The sequence below is a fragment of the Nannobrachium achirus genome (assembly GCF_963921795.1).
Source record: "Nannobrachium achirus genome assembly, chromosome: 10".
NCBI classification, from domain to species: Eukaryota; Metazoa; Chordata; class Actinopteri; order Myctophiformes; family Myctophidae; genus Nannobrachium; species Nannobrachium achirus.
In genome coordinates this window covers 30906145-30928116 of record NC_137819.1, presented here as the reverse complement: position 1 = coordinate 30928116, position 21972 = coordinate 30906145, and the positions used below count along the sequence as shown (strand labels likewise).

General features: G+C 42.8%; 1 protein-coding gene across 2 annotated transcripts in view; it reads right to left on the bottom strand.

Moving 5' to 3' along the window:
* LOC308293256 (focal adhesion kinase 1-like) overlaps positions 1-21972 on the bottom strand; it is a 102000-nt gene that overhangs the window by 20614 nt on the left and 59414 nt on the right. The window contains exons 14-25 of one of the 2 annotated variants that reach the window (XM_080735701.1): positions 19855-19919; positions 17080-17097; positions 13918-13974; positions 9901-9998; positions 9333-9417; positions 9057-9157; positions 8638-8753; positions 5636-5736; positions 4930-5019; positions 3013-3217; positions 2160-2271; positions 1319-1393 (exon numbers count right to left, since the gene is read on the bottom strand). In XM_080735701.1, the coding sequence (XP_080591827.1) occupies positions 1319-1393; positions 2160-2271; positions 3013-3217; positions 4930-5019; positions 5636-5736; positions 8638-8753; positions 9057-9157; positions 9333-9417; positions 9901-9998; positions 13918-13974; positions 17080-17097; positions 19855-19919 (1123 nt within the window). The remainder of the gene's footprint in view (positions 1-1318; positions 1394-2159; positions 2272-3012; positions 3218-4929; positions 5020-5635; positions 5737-8637; positions 8754-9056; positions 9158-9332; positions 9418-9900; positions 9999-13917; positions 13975-17079; positions 17098-19854; positions 19920-21972) is intronic. The other variant, XM_080735702.1, reaches the window with a different exon arrangement.

Sequence of the window (21972 nt, the reverse complement as noted above, 5' to 3'; positions counted from 1 at the left end):
GTTACAGTATATGGAGCGGCTCGAATGAGTCGCCTCGGTATCCTCCGTATCTTCGCTCCAGATGGAAAATCCCAAAGTTCGCCTAATGTTTAACCAACGCTGGCCTGCGCGACAAAAGTGAAGTGACTCGAGCGGAAAGTTGTTTTATCTAGCGGTGGGAATGCACCGTACGAGTGTACGATACACTCAAATTAAAACGTTTGAGAAACACCGGTTGTAGAATTCATCTTGTAGGAGACTAGCTCCAGGCCACCTGGGCCCCCCAGACCTTACTTGGAGAACCCCTGAACTACAGACCACCAGGATACAGTGGTGCTTGTTATTATAACTTGTGATATGATGAGGGTAAATAACCGTTGAGAGTTCTGCACTCCTTATAAGGCCACAGAGAGAGAGAGGAGAGAGAGAGAGAATACAGCCTTAAGATTGAGAGTATGCGGTGTGTGTGTGTGTGTGTGTGTGTGTGTGTGTGTGTGTGTGTGTGTGTGTGTGTGTGTGTGTGTGTGTGTGTGTGTGTGTGTGTGTGTGTGTGTGTGTGTGTGTGTGTGTGTGTGTGCGCGCGTGCATGCGTGCGTGCGTGTGTGTGTGTGTCTCAGAGAGAGAGAGAGAAAGAGAGGAGAATTATAGCTCTACAGGAAATGCCTGATGTCTGCTTAGTTTATGAGCTGAAAGAATAACTAGAGGAACTTTCTCTCCCTCTCAGTTTCTCTCTTCATCTCGTTTTGAACCAAACACACACCAGTCTTTTCTCTCCCCATCAATGTCTCTCTCTCTCTCTCTCTCTCACACACTCTCTATGACTCCCTACTTCAAAAGCATCTATAGCCTGATTTATACTTTGTTGACGGTGCCATGTGCTAAAATTAGCTCAGTGTGAGCTTGTAGATTGGCTATTTTCAGAGCGCAACACCATTGTATAATGTACAACGCACAGTATAAATCAAGCATATTACTACCTGTCTTTTCACCCAAACTAGTCCATTAAGGCACATGAACTCAATCTGAGGCATGTAAAGCGTGGATTCATAAGAGTTTACATCATATCTAGATAGCAATAAAAAGATGCAATATGAACATATTTTCACTATGCTTGATTGATTTATTCTTAGTTCTGAAAATCACCGCACACAACGTGTCACGTTGTGAGCTTTCAGATCAGATATTTGTGACCGTGCAGTAGTATAAATCAAGCCATAGAAACATCACACTGCCCGAGTGTGTGTGTGTGTGTGTGTGTGTGTGTGTGTGTGCGTGCGTGCGTGCGTGCGTGCGTGCGTGCGTGCGTGCGTGCGTGCGTGCGTGCATGCGTGCGTTTTACCGGGTAGTGGTTGTGCTGGGGACTAGGGAAGAAGCCTTCACTGGAGCGAGGGCTGGGGTAGCCTGGTCTGCTAGGCTAGAGACAGAGGAACAGACAGAGACAGACAAGTTGGTTTCTGCATCATTCTAAACCTGGAAGTCATTAGTTCTCAAAGTGGGGTCCTTGGAGGGGTTCCCCAGCATAATTTGTTACCGTGGCTATTTACAGTACAAATATCAGATATAAAAGCTTTTTCTTTTTACATTCAAATGTTTGGGATTTATAATATAGATCTTTTCTTCTGGCACAGAACTTTTTCAAATATATCATTTTGGAGGTCCTTGACATGAAAAACTTTTGATTGATAGACCACCAGACAGAGACAGAGAAGAAGGGACACAGATGTGTTGGTAGAATACAGGGACAATGACATACAGAGAATGTTAGAGAGGCAGGGGCTGAAATTCCTAAAGGGGCCTTTTGGTGAAAATATCGAAAATATAGCAGACCTCCACGCTCACAACGCGTAGCAGCTTGATACCACACTAAACTAAGCATAATCAAGTAATCAAGTCAATACTGGAGATGTGGCGTAACGCCATGGATTTCTACACAGTGAGGGCAATTCTTTCAACATAAGATGCTGCATTCAAGTTCAGGAGAGTTTGGACAAGGCAATTCTCTTGAATGCTGCCTTCAGGTATGGCAAGGAAAAGGGGCGTTTACATTACTTTCACCACAGAAAAACTGCATCCATGGTCTGGAGAGGGCACTTTTTACAGACGGATAAAAGGGCAGGGGCTCAAGCCCCTTTGATGTCTATGTATGCACATATGGCTGGTAGAACATCAGTCAGACTTACTTTAGGCGGTGCTTCATCAGAGCCTCCAGAGTCCCAGGACACAGTGACCTGCCTCCGCATCTCCATACGAAGTCTCTCCTCCTGCTGCATCTTCTCTTCCTCCAGGATAGTACTGCACACACACACACACACACACGCACGCACGCACGCACGCACGCACGCACGCACGCACGCACGCACGCACGCACACACACACACACACACACAAAACATGTATTTCCTTGGCCTACTGGCAGCAAGCGTACACAAGAAATTGCTAGGCATGGAAACGTTCGGGAACTCCTAATCTAGAAAACAATATATCGTCTCTGTCGGGTGGAAACCCACATTTTTCAGGAATTTAAATCGAAAGATAGCTAAAGCAGATCGGCGAGTTTCAAGCTTGCAGGTCTGCTACTTTTCATGCTTTTGTGTGACGCTATAGTATGGTCAAGTAGGGCATTAATTTACAAAAAAAAAGAAAAAACACAAAAAGTTAAACTATGGGTTACAGGAGGAACAATTTGAGGTCAAATGGACAACACAAAAGGACCCTAACACAGACAGTGGGGAGGGGAAAGACACATGAACAAGGGAAGGGCCTGAGTCGAGTACCAGGGAGTGAACATTGTCATGTGAACAGTTGTCATCTGTTTTTTGTTGTTTTTTGTGTTGGTCTTTTATTGTTGTTTTTGTGTCTTGTGTGGGTTTCTATGTATGTGTAATTTTTGTATGTTGTATGTTGTTAAAATGTGTGAAATAAAAAAGTGATAAAAAAAAAAGAAAATAGTTAAAATATCGAGATAAGACGTTTCTACCCAACAGCAACGACATGTGATGCATGTGGTGCTGAATGAGTTTCGTGAGTGGATACCTGAGTTGTGTTTTGAGTTCAGTGAACCGCGGCCTCTTGCTGGGATCGTACGACCAACACTTGGTCATCAGACTGTACAGGGTGGGCGGGCACTGTGGGGGCATGGCCAATCGCTCGCCGTTCTCTATCCTGCCAATCACGTCGTTGTTCTTCACCCCCTGGAAGGGCTTGATGCCATACATCAAGATCTCCCACATGCACACACCTAGACGCAGAGAGAGAGGGGAAGAGAAGACAGATGGTTTATATGTCTGTGATTCTTATGGACTTATGGTCTTAACCAATGTATGCTACCAGTCCACAATCTTTGATTTTATTTTATTTTGAAAAGCAGTAAATACAATACAGCAATACAGCAAATCGAGGATTATGCAGAAAAGTTGCGAGACTTATTTCCGCTGAGGTCCTCATACAATTAACAGCCAACAAGTCCAAAAACAAAACAAACTACAGTACAGACATAAATATACAGTACAAACAAATAATAAAAACATAAACCCATACTCCCTTGTCTTCCTTAGACTATAGTGGTACCCTTTCTAAAAGACCTGCTTACCCACTTTCCCTTTAAAAGTTGGGTGGCTCATGTCTGCTATGCTAGCTCTGGTAAAGTGCGTGTGCACGTCACTTACTCGCGTAAAACATCTCTTTAGATATTCAGGGACCTCTCCATATTTAATTTTATGAATCATGGTCAGTCTTGACATGGTAACACTGGATTCTACAGGTAGCCAGTTGATTTCCCTAAATTGATTTCTCCCTATATGGGATCTGGGCTCTAGCCCTAGTATGATCCTGATCAGTCTATTTTGTGCTGACTGTAGCTTTATCTTTTGGGACTTTAATAGGCCCTCGAACCAGGATGTACATGCATAGTAAAAATGGCACAAAATCAATGAGTTTGCCACCGTCAGATCCAAATGGGCACTTAAGAATGTATGTGACATTAGCAGTAGAACATGAAAAGACACCATTCATGTATTTTCTTCCTGTGCTGGGGTGACTGAATTACTTAGTTTTGTGTGTGAAATGGCATTGCTGGCTATGACCACCACACCACATGGGTCATTTCCAGAGGGGACAGATGTAAGCTTAATGTGAGCGATGAGGGGGGGGGGGGGGGGGATCTCTGATCTCACCAGCATGCTATGTAGGTTAGTTAGGGGGTCTCTTGTATAAGTACGGCTGTTCAGTCTAGAAAGGCGAAGAGATTATCTAGAGCTGTGTACTGCCTTATAATTAATATGTGACAGCAGTGCTGACGATATAAAGATCATCAACAAAAAAACACTAGAATGGGATATAGCTGTAACACACACACAGTGTACAGCATAATCAATTGGTAAATATGTCCTATGAGAGAGTGGGGTGGCCAATATTAGACATTTCCAGGTCGGGATACCAATTTTGTCCAATCAGGATAGAGAAGTCAGTCAGGACACAGATTAAACAAGTGAAATCATAAGTGATGACACAAAGAAATGAGCAGACAAAATTGGAACTGGAACCCTATACAAATGAAGCTGATACATAGATTCCCCCTGAGTGGATGAAATGTTGTCAGCTACCTGAAAATGTATATTCTGTTTATCAAAGAGCTGGAGAGACAGGGAGTCCCCTGTGACTGAACACTCTATAATAAAGATTACTATCAGAATATAACTAAAAATATCACATACCCTACCTACTGTACCTAAACAGACAGCATTACAAATATGCCCTTGGAGGTGGGGTTGACGACTGCAAGTAAACTAATAGAATCATTTGAAGTCTCTTTGGATGGCAGTAACAAACGTTGTATATATCAGAGTAAAACACAGCTATTTAAAGCCCAAATATTTAGGAAGTCATGGAAGGAGGAAGAAATTGCATTCTTTTTATGTGTATCATAGTCACAAAATAAAGGCTTTGACTCACCGAACATCCAGACATCACTGGCTGAGGTGAATCGTCTAAAGTTGATGGACTCTGGAGCCATCCATTTGATAGGCAGTTTGCCTTTAGAAGCTGATATGTACACACATTCACAGTGTTAACAAATTGTCATTTTGGAGCCTGCCATTAAATAGACCGTTATTAGGCTGAGAAACCTCATGTCCAAAACTGTTACTTTTCAGGATTCAAATTCAAAAACTGCAAAAGAAGCAGATCTACACGCTCAAAACGTGCCGCTTCGAGCCGCGCTTCGAGCTTGTAGATCTGCTACATTTGTGTGACGCTGTAGTCACACAAATGTACGAAAAACACAAAAACACAAAAAGTTGTAATATGGAGTTCAGAGGTTTCTGCCAGACTGGGCAGAGGATTTGATTTGTTGTCACACAGTAGTTCACGTGTCTCCAAAAGCCTTAAAAAGTCCCCAACACCTGAACAGCCATGGCAGAATGAAAGACTGCACTACCAGCACATAACCAGAAGGTGGCAACAGAGAATAAGCAACAAAAATACCTTTAATTTAATCATACAGAAAGTGTGTACTGTGTGTGTGTGTGTGTGTGTGTGTGTGTGTGTGTGTGTGTGTGTGTGTGTGTGTGTGTGTGTGTGTGTGTGTGTGTGTGTGTGTGTGTGTGTGTGTGTGTGTGTGTGTGTGTGTGTGTGTGTGTGTGTGTGTGTGCGCGCGTACCTTTGTAGTATGAGCTGTCCTCCATGTATCTCGACAGACCAAAGTCTCCCAGCATCACACAGTCCACTGCAGAGACCAACACGTTGCGTGCTGCTATGTCCCTGGAAAACCACAACAGCCAAGATTATGTCTCATGCCAGTGCAATATTGATATAAATTAGATTCATGCTTATTGTTGAGAGGAAATGTTTGCACAGTGTGTGTAAACAATGAACTATTAAAATCACTCAGGGGGTTTTCTACTTTCAACTGAGAACGTCCATGAGGACCTATGGGGTCCCATGGCAAGCTCCCCTTAGATTGCACCCCTTCCATGAGTTTATCTGTGATGTTAACAGAACAAGAGGTTTGGTTTCCACCCTCTATGGTTTTCTATTAGACTGTAGCTATGGGCCCTTATCTGTTGATACTGTTTGGAGGAATGATGTACCAAATTTGGACCCTGACTTTTGTTGGGACACAGTATGGTCTAATATTAGGTTATCTTCTAGAAATCCAGACCATCAACAAATTCATTTAAATTTTGTACATCGGACTTATTTAACTCCCCGCAGACTATGTGCTATGAGGATTTTGAATAATCCCAACTGCACTCTCTGCTCTTCAAATAGTATTGGTACCTTCCTTCACATGGTTTGGGAATGCCCAAATGTGTCGTCATTCTGGAATATGGTTGCCTCAAAACTTTCAACTATCTTTAGTATCAATATCATATCTTCTCCTTCTTTATCTATCTATAAATGCGAGAAGTCTCTGCGTGTGTGTTTGTAATCCGCGTATCTCGAGAACCGTTCGTCCCACCGGCTTCAGATTCGGCACGCGCGCTCCCCGCCGCGGCACGGAGTGCAGTGCCGGGCCTCGACCCGACCCGACACACGGTTTTCCCTAACCGGCGCGAAACGTTCGGAATCTCCTTATGCGGGGCTGATTGTTGACATCAGGCTGTTCCGGAGGAAATCGGCGCAAAATCGGTCATTGTGACATCACTGCAGTGCCGGGCGCAAGCGCTGACTCATTGTGACATCACTGCAGTGCCGGGCCTTGCCTCGACCCGACAGATATCTCCGTATATGGGCATAAGACTGAGAACTCCATATATGGGCATATGGGCAGATACAGAGATCTCCATACAGTATATGGGCATATATAGACAGATATCTCCGTATATAGGCATAAAAGGGACACAGACTGATACAGAGATCTCCATATATGGGCATATGGGCAGATACAGGGGCCTAGACCCGACAGATATCTCCGTATACTGAGAACTCCATATATGGGCATCTTGCCTCGACCCGACAGATATCTCCGTATATGGGCATAAGACTGAGAACTCCATATATTGGCATATGGGCAGATACAGAGATCTCCATACAGTATATGGGCATATATAGACAGATATCTCCGTATATAGGCATAAAAGGGACACAGACTGATACAGAGATCTCCATATATGGGCATATGGGCAGATACAGGGGCCTAGACCCGACAGATATCTCCGTATACTGAGAACTCCATATATGGGCATATGGGCAGATACAGAGATCTCCATATATGGGCATATATAGACAGATATCTCCGTATATAGGCATAAAAGGGACACAGACTGATACAGAGATCTCCATATATGGGCATATGGGCAGATACAGGGGCCTAGCCTCAACCCAACAGATATCTCCGTATATGGGCATAAAAGGGACACAGACAGATATATGGGCATAAAAGGGACACAGACTGAGATCTCCATATATGGGCATATGGGCAGATACAGAGATATATGGGCATAAAAGGGACACAGACTGAGATCTCTCTGCTTAAAGAAGAAACAAACAAAAAGCGATATCTCCATATATGGCATATATGGGCATAAAATGGACGCAGAATCACAAAGATCTCCATATACGGGCATAAAGGGACACAGACAGACAGATACAGAGATCTCCATATATGGGCATAAAATGGACGCAAATAGACAGATATCTCCATATATGGGCAATTGGGCATATATGGGCATAAAATGGACCCAGAACTATATCTGCAGTGATCTCCATATATGGACATAAAATGGACGCCGCAGACAGACAGATACAGATATCTCCAAATATGGGCATAAATGGATACAGGCAAACAGATGGTCAAAACGGGTCCTATGACAACAGGTATAATAGGGTTTGCATTAAAGGGCGGCGCATTCATTCCCTATTTACATCTTTCCCGAGTTGGCCAGGGCGGCCCAGCTTCTAGTTTTTATTAAATGACGTCTCACAGTTGCAACTAAACAATATACGCAAGCGCATCTTCTTTGCTGGATTAACGGCGGCAAAGAAGATGGTAGCTACGCGGTGGAAACCTCCTCATACGTTAACGTTTCGACAGTGGGCCTTAACCTTTCTAGATATAGTATATTTAGAGCAGTCGATAGCAAGGTTACACGGAGCAAAAGAAGAAAACATTAATATGTGGTCGGACATTGCAGATAAGCTTAAGGCTATGATTCAAGAAATCACTATATAGTGGTAACAGCCTAGCACAGGCATGCACTATACATTCCGTGTTGGTCCGGGGAAAGGGGGTGGGTGGGTTTTCTTTTCCTTTTCTTGTTTTGCTATTGTTTGTGTTGTTTGTCTGTTAATTGCATTTTTCTTTTGATTAATGTTTTACCTTTTCTTGTTCTGCTCATATGTATGTCTATAATTTTGATTCACTCATATTATGGAAAATAAAAATAAAAATAATTGATAACAAAAAAAAAAAAATCACTCAGGGGGGAGCAGTTAGGGGTTAAGTGTCTTGCTCATGGACACCTTGACACATGGGGCTGGGAAACGAACCGGGGACCTTGTGTTTTCCAAGTGGCCACTCTACCCGTTCAGCTATGGCCGCCCCCCCCCCCCAAAGCCATGTTTGCCCCTAGGGTGGCATGTTTAGGGTCAAGTGTGCTCCATCACTGTGTGTGTGTTTGGGTATGTGTGTCAGGTGAGTGTCAGTGTGTGCGTGTGTACCTGTGTACAAAGCGCTTGCTCTCCAGGTAGGCCAGTGCTGTGCTAAGTTGGTAGGCAAACAGAATGAGAGTAGCCAGGTCTAGATTGTATTTCCTCACCTGCAGGAATGAACGCAACTACAGAGAGACACAGACAGATAGGAAGACACACAGAGAGAGAGAGAGCGAGTGAGAGAACAGAAAAGGACGAGTGATGGAGAGGGGGAAATAAAAAGAGGTATAGGGCGATAAGTCAAAACAGTACAATGTCATAGTCATTCTTCTGATCTTCTCTCTAGCTGTCGCTGTTTGTTGCTGGTGGTTTGTGTATAAGTGTGTTTGAGTTAGAGTTGGTGATTTTGAGTTGTTATTTTTCTGTCAGACTGTAAGTTATTTTAAGGATGAATCAAACGTTGTCTTCCACAGCCAGTGTCATGGTACCTCTCCCAGAGTGCACAGCTCCATGATGATCCACACCGGGTTTTCCGTGATGACCCCAATCAGCTTCACGATGTGGGGGTGATCAAACTGACGCATGGTCACTGCGGGACAGAAATAATGAGTAATGAGCAACCGCTGACCTTCCCCTGGGATGACACTGATCCCCTACAGCACTTTTCCATGTCAAAGCCGCACAAAGTGCACAATGGAGACTACCGCTAATGATTACTTTGAATGTCACACTAAAGATACAATTAAAGTGCGTTGCGGTCTTACGTGCTTCTTGCAGGAACTTCTCTCTGACGCTGTCTGATGTGCAGTTCTTACAGGTCTTGATGGCAACGTTCGAGGGAGCCTTGTCCTACAGCATACACAAGAGACAGGTTAGAACAGGGGTCTTCAACAGGGGGTCCTCAGAGTTACTACAGGGGGTCCTCCAAATCTTCCATTACTTTTTATATTAACAACTTGAACCCTAGTGTCCATATTCTGAGAACTGTAGCCAAAAATAGCAGATCTACAAGCTAGATCGGCTATTTTCGGCAAAGAGGTTTGGTGTAGAGGGGAAAAAGAGCAGACTAAGTACAGAGTAAAAGGTCAAGTTTATTAGGTCACGGCTCAAGTGGTTAAATATCTGAAAACACAAATTGACATGGATCCAAAATACACTGATGGTTGTGCTGTCAAACGATGAAACTCTATGGAATCTATGAAAAGGTTGTGGAGGTCCCTACTTCATCTCTCACTCTCAACTATGGCCTGAAAACATTGAAGACCCCTGGTTTAGAAGGCAGGGTCAGGGAAAGTGTATAGAGACATAAAAATGTTGGGAGTGTCTGTGTACCGGGCTGCTGTAGACTCCTTGGTGAACATCACCAAACTGGCCCTCTCCAATGCAACGCCCCAACTCTATCCTGTCCCTCTGGATCTCATAGTCCCGAGCTGGGAGGGGAGGGGAGAGGAGGAAAGGAAAGGAAAGGAAAGGAGAGGGAAACCAAAGAATTACAAACAAATACGTTTTTGAGCGGAGGTTCTTCTGAGGTCGTTTGAGTTAACATCTGCCTTTACATGCAAATTACAACACAAAATATCTATCTCTCTCACACACGCACGCACACACACGCACACGCACACACACATACACACACACACACACACACACACACACACACACACGTAAGTGTGATTGTTTACATGCACAGTAAGCATACTTGATTCTTCCCCCCTCAAACTGTCATGTAAACATATTTTGTTTACAATAAGCTAGATTCTGAGCTTGATATTTAGCTTAAGATAATACCATTTTAGGCAAGATAGAGCTATATGCCCACTTCAATTTAATAGCCTTAACGGCATCCTCAAACAATTCTATAATCATGTACTGTATATTGAGGAGAACCTCAACAAACCAAATTACATCAGCTTCTGCAAAAGATTACATTTTAGAACCCAAATCGTTCAAAATATTAGATTTGTCCTACAGAACTGCCCTTTACTTCCAATGAAATTACCCTTCTGAATAACCACTTTATAATAATAATAAATCAACAAAACCATTCCACACAGGGGACATTACACAATAGTTAATTACTTCAGAGTTCACACGACAGAGAACAAGACCACAGCCACAATTGACACAAAATAAAACATTTCATTTCATAAGACATGAAGGAAATGAAATAAACGATAACCAAGAAAAAGGCCAATGAAAACCATGCCCCAAAACAAAGCAACTAGTCAAGTCATTCAGCTGAAGAGGCTTAGAGTGATGTTTCTCATGTTCACAAAATACTAATGTCTAATGTCCACAATAATTAAAATAACATTGTGGGTTTTAGGGTGGAGTTCCCTTTCCAAGGCCAGCGCTGAATGACTTTCAATCAAGATACAGTATATAACACCAACAAACATGACTTGACAACAAATCATAAATGAGATACCTCAACCTTTTTCAATTTCAGTCTATTAAAAATATTCCTGCCCATGCAGTTGGCACAAAAAGGGTGTAATTCTCTTGTCAACCAAAAAGGACAAGTATTAACACATCTAAGGTACTACAGAATATACATACAATATATTTTCTCCAAAAGTGTGTTACATTCAGGGCAGATAAAATTAACAAACAAAAATGTAAAAGGTCAAGTTATCCTGGTACGAGAGAGAAAGAGAGAGACAGAGAGAGGTCATTTTACCTTGAACTATTCCATAGCACACTGTGTTGGCATTGGGAGGAGAAAGAGAGACAGACAGAGCCAGACAGCTGCTTTAAGATTGAGAATAGCTCAGAAAAAACACATTCACACACGTGGTAGACGCACAAAGAAGGACATACATACATACAGTCACACAGTAAAATCCTCAGTGGTAACTTGACAGCAAAACTTTTTTATCCAATCTGTACAGTCGAGTATGTTAAAGGTGATACACCATGAAAATTCACTTTTCCTATTTTAAAAACTTTTTTTGGGGTCCCACTAGCACCTTTTATCCTCACAAAGTCCCATTTCAGACCGTTGTGTCTTTCTCTGGTTTTGGGAAGGTGGAGGTTAAAAGCATCCCACGGGTTCTCAAAATAGGCTGTCCAGATTTGCTGCCGTTTGTGACGTCATAAACGGCCGTTTTTGAAGAAGAAAACATTTTTTTTTTTTTTTTCAATTTTCTTTTTTTTTTTTTTTTTTCAAAAAAAGATTATTTTTTTAAAGGATTTTTGTTTAAAAAAAAAAAAAGATTTTGGGGAGGGGGTGGCGCAGTTCAGGCCAAAGGTGGTACTGCAGCTGAAAATGCTCTGAGAGCCATTCAAAAATGAGAGGCTCTCTATTCAGGAGTGGTAATTTAGCCTCAAACCTTTTGAAAAACGTTTTTGGGACATAAACAATATGACATAAATACTTTTTAAATGCATGGTGTATCACCTTTAATACAATATAACCTCGCTCTGTCCACATATAAAGCGAAGGATCGCACTCAGAATTAATAAGTTAGTGTTTTCTTTTATGCTCCATTATGCCTCAACGACAGACGACTCGGCCATCCAGCCTTCATCAGTGAAAAGTGTAAATTAAGCTTGAAGCTCACATCTGTGACTGATGAAGGCTGGGTGGCTGAAATGTCTGTCGTTGAGCCATACGGAGCGATAAAAGAAAACATTGTTGACTTTTATTTCTGGAGTGTGACCTTCCACTCCGCAAGACCCAAGTTTGAATTCCCGGGGAAGAACATAAATGTTACGGATGGCAGATTTAGTTCTGAGAGTGTACAAGTGCAGATGGTTTTACTTGTAAACTCTTTAAACGAAAATTACAAATGGACTAATTAACACCAAGGATTTTGCCGTGTAAATAAAGGTGGGACGCATGAGGTATGAGTCTTCATTATATATCTGATGTTGTGTGAATTAATAGAATGAATGGAGAAAAGTAATGGAAGAATGAATGGCAGAACAAATAAACAAATCAATGACAAATATGACATGATATCAACAGCCTTGTACAGACAGAGAGTCAGCTACATGTGGAATATCTCAGTAGCATAAGATGTGACAAATATGCATTGGCCCATAATTGTTTTTCAGTCTACAGTGCTACAAATAGGTAAGCATATGCATATAAGCATAAGCATACCACACGTACTGGAGGAAGATATCTGAAGACAAGCTATTCAGAGGAATCCACAGAAGACGAAATGGAGACATACAAAGTAACAGCAAAAGATTGAAGCTGGTAATATGTAGATAAATGCACAGGGGACTGAAGCTTAATTTATGCTCTGTAGTACGGTGGCTTTGCTTGCCGACATCAACCTTTTTCAAGCTAATTGGCTTGAAAATGGTTCTTGTTGGCAAGCTACACCATCGTGCAATGGAGTATAAATTAAGCTAGAAAGTTCCCTTCACTTGTGGCAGCCTTTATTTTCAAACACCTTACAATAGTGAACGCAATGAGAGTCACCGTTGACATCCGGCCACAATCCTTTAATAATAATGGAGACAAGGCTTTTGACAGGAAATGTAAACAGGATTGAGCACATTATGACATGTATATCCATGAAGCATGAACTGTGGTGTGTCATCACTGTGGTCTCTCTGGCTCATAGCCCAGCAGGTCTGTTTCTATGTCAGAAACCCTGTCAAACCCAGTCTAACCTCGCTGGCCTGAGCTGGTTCCTATTCACAAGCTGGAGCTGGATTATTAGCATTGTTCATAGCGTGTACATACAGTTTATCACATATAATGTTAATTAATATTCTCAGTGTTGATAGATTGTTAATGGACCGTGCTTAAATCCATCCATATACTGTACATATTCATTCCTGAATTCATCGCTGGTTATAGATGTATATTCATTCATATATTGACTGACAGTACATTTATGTTTATTGATAAGACTGTCCACAGTCAAAGATCCAGTGCCGATTTCCAGGGCCAGCAGCTCAGTATTTTATTGTATCTTTATGTTTATTGGTTGGCTGATATGTTTCTTTACTCTTACAGTACATGTAAGAGCATCTGCTGTTGCTACTATGATACCGTTGCTAGGATAATACCTGAATTTGCCTCTGGAAACCAATAAAGATTTATCATCTCAAAGTAGTTCCAGTAAAGATGAGTAAGGGTTATTGATTCTCAACAGAACCTTCCCAGGGTCTCGTGGGAAAGTTGCGCGCAGTTCTCCGGTTTCATTATTGAGCAAAGAAACACAGTGATGCACACCAAACCATAACTAACGTGCTGCTGGCGAACAGCTTTGGTGAACAGAGCTAACAGCAGTTAGGAGAGAAGCTAGATAGAAGCTGGTTTCTCCAAGAGAAGATAAACACTCCTTTTGGTTGTAGTTTAAGAGAACAGAATAATAAGATACTTACTGGAGGGCATGGTGTACGTGTCCTCTTCATCAACTATCTCAGCATAGTCATCAGTCTCTGCAATAGCGCACACACACACACACACACACACACACACACACACACACACACACACACACACACACACACACACACACACACACACACACACACACACACACACACACACACACACACACACACACACACACACACACACACACACACACACACACACACAGAGGCAGCGGTCAGTAAAATCGGCAACAGCAAAAAGGGAAAAAAAACAAAAAAACAAACTACACAACCACCACACCGAGAAATACACGTAGTTCAGCAAGTCTATAACTGCACAAAAATAGCAGTATAACACGCACACATACAGACATACACAACAAATCAATCGCACAAGCATTGGTCACTTTACCGTGCACATACTCTGCCACGCCGCAACCCTGATACAAACACACATATGCACACACAAACACGTCCCGGCGGAGAGCAAAGTATACCCGCACCAAAAAGAAAACACAACATGCAGCTAACTGTGAATCAAGCATGCAACTATCTCACACAGTCTGTCAAGTGTGGCACATAGAAACACCCATCTCTCTCTCTCTCTCTCTCTCTCTCTCTCTCTCTCTCTCTCTCTCTCTCTCTCTCTCTCAGGGTGTCAGCTGAGCATGTGGTGTGCATATCGGTCTGTCTTTGTCAGAACAGCTGGGCTCGATTGGAGGCAGGGTGAGACAGAGAGAGAGACAGACAGACAGACAGACAGACAGACAGACAGACAGAAGGAGAGGGTGAAAAGACGTTAAAAAAGAAAGACATGGCGAGAGTGCCGTCTGTCCTAAGAATGGAGAGATAGAGAGAGGTATATAAAGAAATAGCGGGTCCGTATTATATCCAGATGGTTTTGTTCAGAATAAAAGCTGTGTGCAGGCTCTGACAGATAGAGGGAAAAAGAGATTGAGAGAGAGAGAGAGAGAGAGAGAGAGAGAGAGAGAGACTCAGTCTCTTCTAACCAGATGGAAGTGTTTAGAGTAAAATCTGTCCGCAGACTCAGCTGTTGGAAACAACAGCGACACATCTGTTGATGTTATTCTTACCATTCTACTCAATATTTATCAAGCTCTGATAGAGTGTGTCCCCACATTAGTGAGGCACTCACATAACTACAGCTTCAGACAGAATAAAGTGTTGAGATGGGCTGAGGGAGGTTTCGCACTCTCCGGTCAGTAACACATGGTGATGTAAGAGGTGAGTGCTCTGTACGACAGGGTGGATAAACACTTCCAGCCATATAATATAGAACAATAAACCATGTTATGTTAGGTAATGTAAAAGACAGGAGGCTGAATAAAGCAGTGGAACTATGTAGGTCAGTAGCCAATGTAGGTTGGATACGTTCTGATCCAATACTATTATTATTTCAGTGTTTCCATATGTGTAACACTAAAATACTCTTGAGTTGCTTGCTTGATTGATTGATTGAAATGCTTTATTAACAGTTTGCAGACAGTACCGCAAGTACAATTACGCAAGCAATGATAAAAGGATAACACAAAAGAGCCTTGTGGCTTGCTTCTTGAAGTCCGTCCTATGTGTGTGTGTGGTTTCCATTGCGTCAATATAAACTTAATTAGTGAAAGTCAAATCTTTTTTTTTCTCATGCAGTGCTGGCTAATCAGCAGCTCCAATTTCTTTTGGTGCTGAACCACTAAGTCTTATTTTAATAATAGCCGCTCACAAAGCTTTTTAAAAAAAAATAATGTTTGAACAATAAAAAGAAACCCCAAATAAGGACATCAGGTTGAAAGTGGTTAAGAGCTGTGTCTCACGATGTGTGTGTTATTAGTCAGTTTGTATTGTGTGCTCTGTTGTTTATAATGCTCCACACATGCATCTGATGTGGCTTTGAAGAAAGTCTAACTCTGTGTCTGTCTGTTCCCAATGAAGAGAAAACGTGTGCTTTGGGTTCTCTCTCTCTCTCTGTGTGTGTGTGTGTGTGTGTGTGTGTGTGTGTGTGTGTGTGTGTGTGTGTGTGTGTGTGTGTGTGTGTGTGTGTGTGTGTGTGTGTGTGTGTGTGTGTGTGTGTGTGTGTGTGTGTGTGTGTGTGTGTGTGTGTGTGTGTGTGTTACAGCTAGCCCTTTTTAGCCAGGAATGCAATTGCTCTCAACTCCAGCAAACCTCTCCCTATTCTGTGTAGCTGCGCCTCCACTCTGTGCTTAGCTTGGCTTGTGTGTGTAGCCTGTGTGTAGCGTGTGTGTGTGTGTGTGTGTGTGTGTGTGTGTGTGTGTGTGTGTGTGCGTGCGTGCGTGCGTGCGTGCGTGCGTGCGTGCGTGCGTGCGTGCGTGCGTGCGTGCGTGCGTGCGTGCGTGCGTGTAGCCTGTGGACAGAAGGTCTGGAGTTCTGCCCTTAAAGTGGAATACTGCTAAATTATGTTTTACTTCTTTATTCTTGTGGCTTAGGGGAAGCTCATTTCAAAGCTGAAATTCAGAAGCAGTTCACTTCATAAAGACTGCAGAGACAGACGGACGGACACACACACACACACACACACACACAAACACACACACACACACAAACACACAAGCATGCAAACCCAAACTTCCAGTAGCACGTAGTATGGTGACACCGGTTAAGCTAGCAAGGCACTTCAGCAGGTCACACTCCTCCTTATGTGCACTACAGCTAATAGTGGCTTCAGGTTTCATATCACTGAAACATGAGAGACTAGTAGAGCATCCACTCCATACTGAAAAAGCATTATTTTTCCAGTTACGACTACGAGTCAGACCAATCACAATGTACAGTATTACCGCATAAACGCATCCCGCCAATTAAAATGCATGCATGCATACACAACAGGCTCACTCACACGCAACCCAAAGTACCCATCTAACTCAACCACACCCACACCCCTAAGGACCCAATGCACACGCACACACAAACTTGGGCGCAAACACACACACACACACACACACACAGACACACACAGACACACACACACACACACACACACACACACACACACACACACACACACACACACACACACACACACACACACACACACACACACACACACACAAATGATCCCGTGTAGACTGTGGTATATTAGTACAGGGAGAACAAGAATGAAGGGATCATGCAAGAGATTAATAAACGACAAAACTTTACCATCCCCACTAAGATCTTCTGCAGGGTCCGGGAGAGCGAGCATGCAGGAAACAGGACAGGAGGAGCGAGAGAGTGGGGAGTAGGGGAAAGAGAGAGAGAGAGAGAGAGAGAGAGAGAGAGAGAGAGAGAGAGAGAGAGAGAGGCAGAAAAAACAAAGAGGAGAAACAAGAGAGGGGAAGAAGTAAAGGTTATCTCATGTAAAGCTGTGACATAACGGTGGATGGAAGTGTAACAAGGAGTTTAGCTGCAGAGTCACACGTAGCAAGCAGTTAGTTCAAACATAGCCTCGGCAGCAGCGCTAATACGGTAAACCGTTTTACCCACGATCCTGTGCTAACAAGCAGGGGTGTCACACCAAATTCTGGGCCCTGGGTACAAGGATTCACTGCGGGGCCCCCCATGAATGTTCTTCATAGGGGGAGGAGGGGGTTTAACCCATTTAGACTGGGAACGCATTATTTTGTGCTTTAACTATCGAAAAATAGCATATTATATATAAGCTCACAGCTGCGAGCTTGTAGATCTGCTATTTTTGAAAAATCTTGAACATTTATGCAAGTCTTTGAATATCTTTTTAAAAAACCTATGTTTCTATGTCAGTGCATGGTGCTCAAAACCTTTCACGTGAAGGACCCCCAAAATGATACGTATTTGGCCACGGACCCCCCCCCCCCTCCCCCCTTTTCCAGAGACCCCCCAGAAGCTAAATTTGAGTTACAAATGTTCGCTTAAAAAATACATATATTCAAAGATTTGCACACATTTTCACGACTTTAAAAAAAAATGCAGATTTACAAGTTCGCAGTGAGTTTGTATATCTGCTATTTTTCAATAGCTAAAGTATAAAACAATTAAGGCCCCCTCCACCTTGGGCCCTAGTTAAATCAGTCCCACTTTTCCCCCCCTTGTGACGCCCCTGCTAACAAGTGACAGTCAAATTAACCTGTGAAGGAATGAGGCAACATTCTAATGCAAGACACAGCGCTTGGACTCCTGAGTTTGTTAAACGTAGCATGTTTAGTCAAGCTGTAAATACTGTGACTAAAGCTCAGGGAATACATATACTGTATACGGCAGTATGGTAGGTTAGCAGCAGACGCATGTGAACATATCAATTTACAAACGTTGTATATTTTATAACTTTGATCATTGAATATATTCTTAAGCGATCATAACTCAACTCTTTGCTTCTAGGGGCCCCTGGAACAAAATATTTTTAGACGGGGGGTCGGTGGCCAAATACATAAAGCCAAATTGTGGGGGTCCTTGACATGAAAATGTTTTGAAAACCACTGATACACCGCAGCAAGTGAGTTTTTCAGAAAACTGTTAGGATTTAGAAGACATTTTTCAGAATCAGCCCCAAGTCTTAATGGGTTAAGAAAGCGTCTCCCACAGCAATCTGGGCAATAAAGTACAAATCCCCAATGTATTCATATATCATCCACATCTTCTGACAGCACCCTAATGCAGAACACTTGCAAGGAGGTTTCTGCAACCTTCTAAGGGCTGTACAATCATTTAGCATCAGTTCACTGAAGGGTCAACAAGGAATCCTTGCGGCTTACTTTCACTGAGGTTAAACCCTAAAGTAAATAGTACTGTGCCCCTCCTCACACAAATACACGTAGGTGTGACAGGACCTACTTCTCAGTGAATAATAATTCTTCACTCTTTCCCCACTCTTTACAGTGGCATTGGTTTGGTTATACACAGCACAGCACACCACAACACAACACAAAACCTGTGTGTGTGTGTGTGTGTGTGTGTGTGTGTGTGTGTGTGTGTGTGTGTGTGTGTGTGTGTGTGTGTGTGTGTGTGTGTGTGTGTGTGTGTGTGTGTAAAAGAATCACCATTAGTGATAGTCAAAGAAGCAAATAGGCAGTGAGGAGCCAGCAAATTGAAAAGGGAAGTTTATCCTCGAAAGTGAGTCAGATTGTGACAAGGAAGGTGAAATTCTCTATGGACATTTATCCCCCAAATATTTAAAAAATATTATTATGTATTCATAAATCATTTTAATAAAATTCTATAGATTCAAAATATTTGTGTTAACAATAATTCAGACAAACAACACATGATTGGAGGCCATTTTGAAATTCCATGCTAGTTTCTGACCATCTTGGCCACCACTGCTAGGACATGGTCCCCCACGATCTTAACAAAACTTTTGTCCAATACGCTACATTAATTAATTATTTTCTCAGATAAGCTCCCCTCAAGATCTGGCCAATCAGAACTGAGGATACCATGGGGCGGTGAATCAGAACAGAAGACAAAGGGGAGGAGGAAACGCCGAGCCTTGGTTGGCTTAGGAGGTGACGAGGTCACTAGGTCTTCGGCCAATCAGAGGGGAGAGAAGAACGACAGCATGTGAGAAGACAGAATGAGTTCATACGAGTACGAAGGGAAAACTAGAGTGAGAGGGATAGCGCGCAAGAGAGAGAGAGAGAGAGAGAGAGAGAGAGAGAGAGAGAGAGAGAGAGAGAGAGAGATTCAAGACAGGCACAGGGAGAGAGTATGGGCATGAAAGATAAAGCAAGGTAACTCTGGAAAGAAAGGAAAGCAATGAGCATAGGAGGGGAGAAAAGACAGGAAGAGGGAAAAACTAAAATGAGAAAACAGAATAACCAAAAACATAACAGTCTTGAGGTAAGTGAAAGAAAGGATGACTTGTCTTGAACCTGTGTGTGTGGTATGTGTGAGAGAGAGAGAGAGAGAGAGAGAGAGAGAGAGAGAGAGAGAGAGAGAGAGAGAGAGATCCTTGTAGCTTACCTGACACCGAAATAGTTCGCACTCCGCTCTTTACTGCTTCCAATTTCTTCTCACTGTTTGATAGTCTGGAGGATAATGGAGAAGGCAAAGTAAGGTAAAAACATAAAAACTAAAGAACATGTAGGCAGCACAGCAAACCAACACATTGCAACCAGAAGCATCCTCCACATATCTACTACTAGGAGAAGATTCTGAACTCAAGACAAATATGAACATACAGTATATCATCTGACTGCCTATCTAGAACTAGCATCTCTCTCCATTACACTCTCACACGCACACGTGCACGCGCGCGCGCGCACACACACACACACACACACACACACACACACACACACACACACACACACACACACACACACACACACACACACACACACACACACACACACACACACACACACACACACACACACACACACACACACACACACACACACACACACTTATTCTTCTGTTCTCTCTCTTCCTCACCCACTCACATGCTCTATCACTCCCTCTTCTCTTGCCTTCTTCATTCTGCGTCAGCCCCTACTACTATCTTTACATCACTTCCCTCTGCCCTACAACTGTCCGAGTGGAGAGGTAAACATGGAGAGAGGGAGAGGGAGAGAGAGAGAGAGAGAGAGAGAGAGAGAGAGAGAGAGAGAGAGAGAGAGAGAGAGAGAGAGAGAGAGAGAGAGAGGTGCAAGTGGAGAGTTTATAGAGAACAGAGAGACAGAGAGAGAAGTGAGAGAGCAGAGTTGAGCAGAGAGAGAGGGAGAGAGGAGGGGACTCTCCAAGTGTTTAAAAACCCTAAGCGGAAAATATTTGGCTGCTTAACTTATCTCCTTATTTGACCAGAGAGAGAAAGAGAGAGAGAGAGAGAGAAAGGGAGAGAGACAGAGAGAGAGAGAGAGAGATACATATGACATTTTTAGGTCAAATGTGGACATCTCATAAGATCTTTATGGTCCGACCATAAAGTCAGCTGAGCAGTCAAGCTGTGGTCAAATTACAACAACAGCGCAGTAGACATTTGGGTCCTCCAAAATGGAGTCATCAAGTTGGAGAGTGGTATTGTTTAGGCAGTAATTCTGTGCGCAGGGCAGTTGCATACTGTAGTTTCTTCTTGTATGTGCTAACCTTTTCTGGATCAGGGCCCACTTAAAAAGTGAGCAAGGTACTGACCATCTGACAGAACAGCCTCTCGCCTGCAGTGTTAATTCACCCTTTGTCAAGTCCCGCCCGTTGTCCTGCCCCTCTCCACACCCATTGGTTGCTGTGTCTTGGAGGGACATTCAGTGGGACACTCCATCCACTATCATGTTAATTCAGTTGCTTCGTATGGTTATTCTGTGTGCTCAATTCTAATTTCAAACTTGGTTTCTGTCAAATGGAGCTGCTCAGTGGCAGCATAGTGAATCAGCATGTTTTTATATGTTTTTATTTCTCCATAAATTATGTTTTAGCAAATTCAACATAAAAAAGGCGGAACCAGGGCGGGACAAGGCAGATAGAGCCTGCTGGTTGGTCAGTCAGGGACCAACCAGAAGGCTAACAAAGGGTGAATTGGTCATGTGCCTTTTCAGAGCATGTTTAACTAAAGAAAGCATACTTTAAGTTCCTTGTTTTTTATCTGTTTCACAAAACAATTAAAACTCTAATTTAAAATTTTAAAGAAAAGATACAATTACTTATTTATTTATTTTTTAAGTTCCTGTTTTTTTAGGGGGAGGGGGGCCTTGTGACTTCCTTACGGGCCGACAGTGGGCCCCCGGCCCACTGGTTGAGAATGGCTGTGTTAGCACACAGGTTCTTCTGAATGTGTGTAGGCACTCAGAGTCTTGTGTTTGCTTAACGGTGCTGGTGTGATGTTTAACAGCCTCCTGCTCTGTATCACCATGTGAACCTCAAAACACTGGTGACATAACTCCCTGAAACTCCCACTCTTTAAAGGACACCATTTACAACACTTAGTGACACAGAGCCAGAGTCGTGATCCATGACTTACAGTACATATACTGAACCTTGTGTCACTGAATACTCAATATATTGGTCCCTGTGTGGATTTGGAAAATCTATTTCGCACCATTTAGTGAAATATAAATACTTCCCTGTAATTCTCCCAAGGTCTTG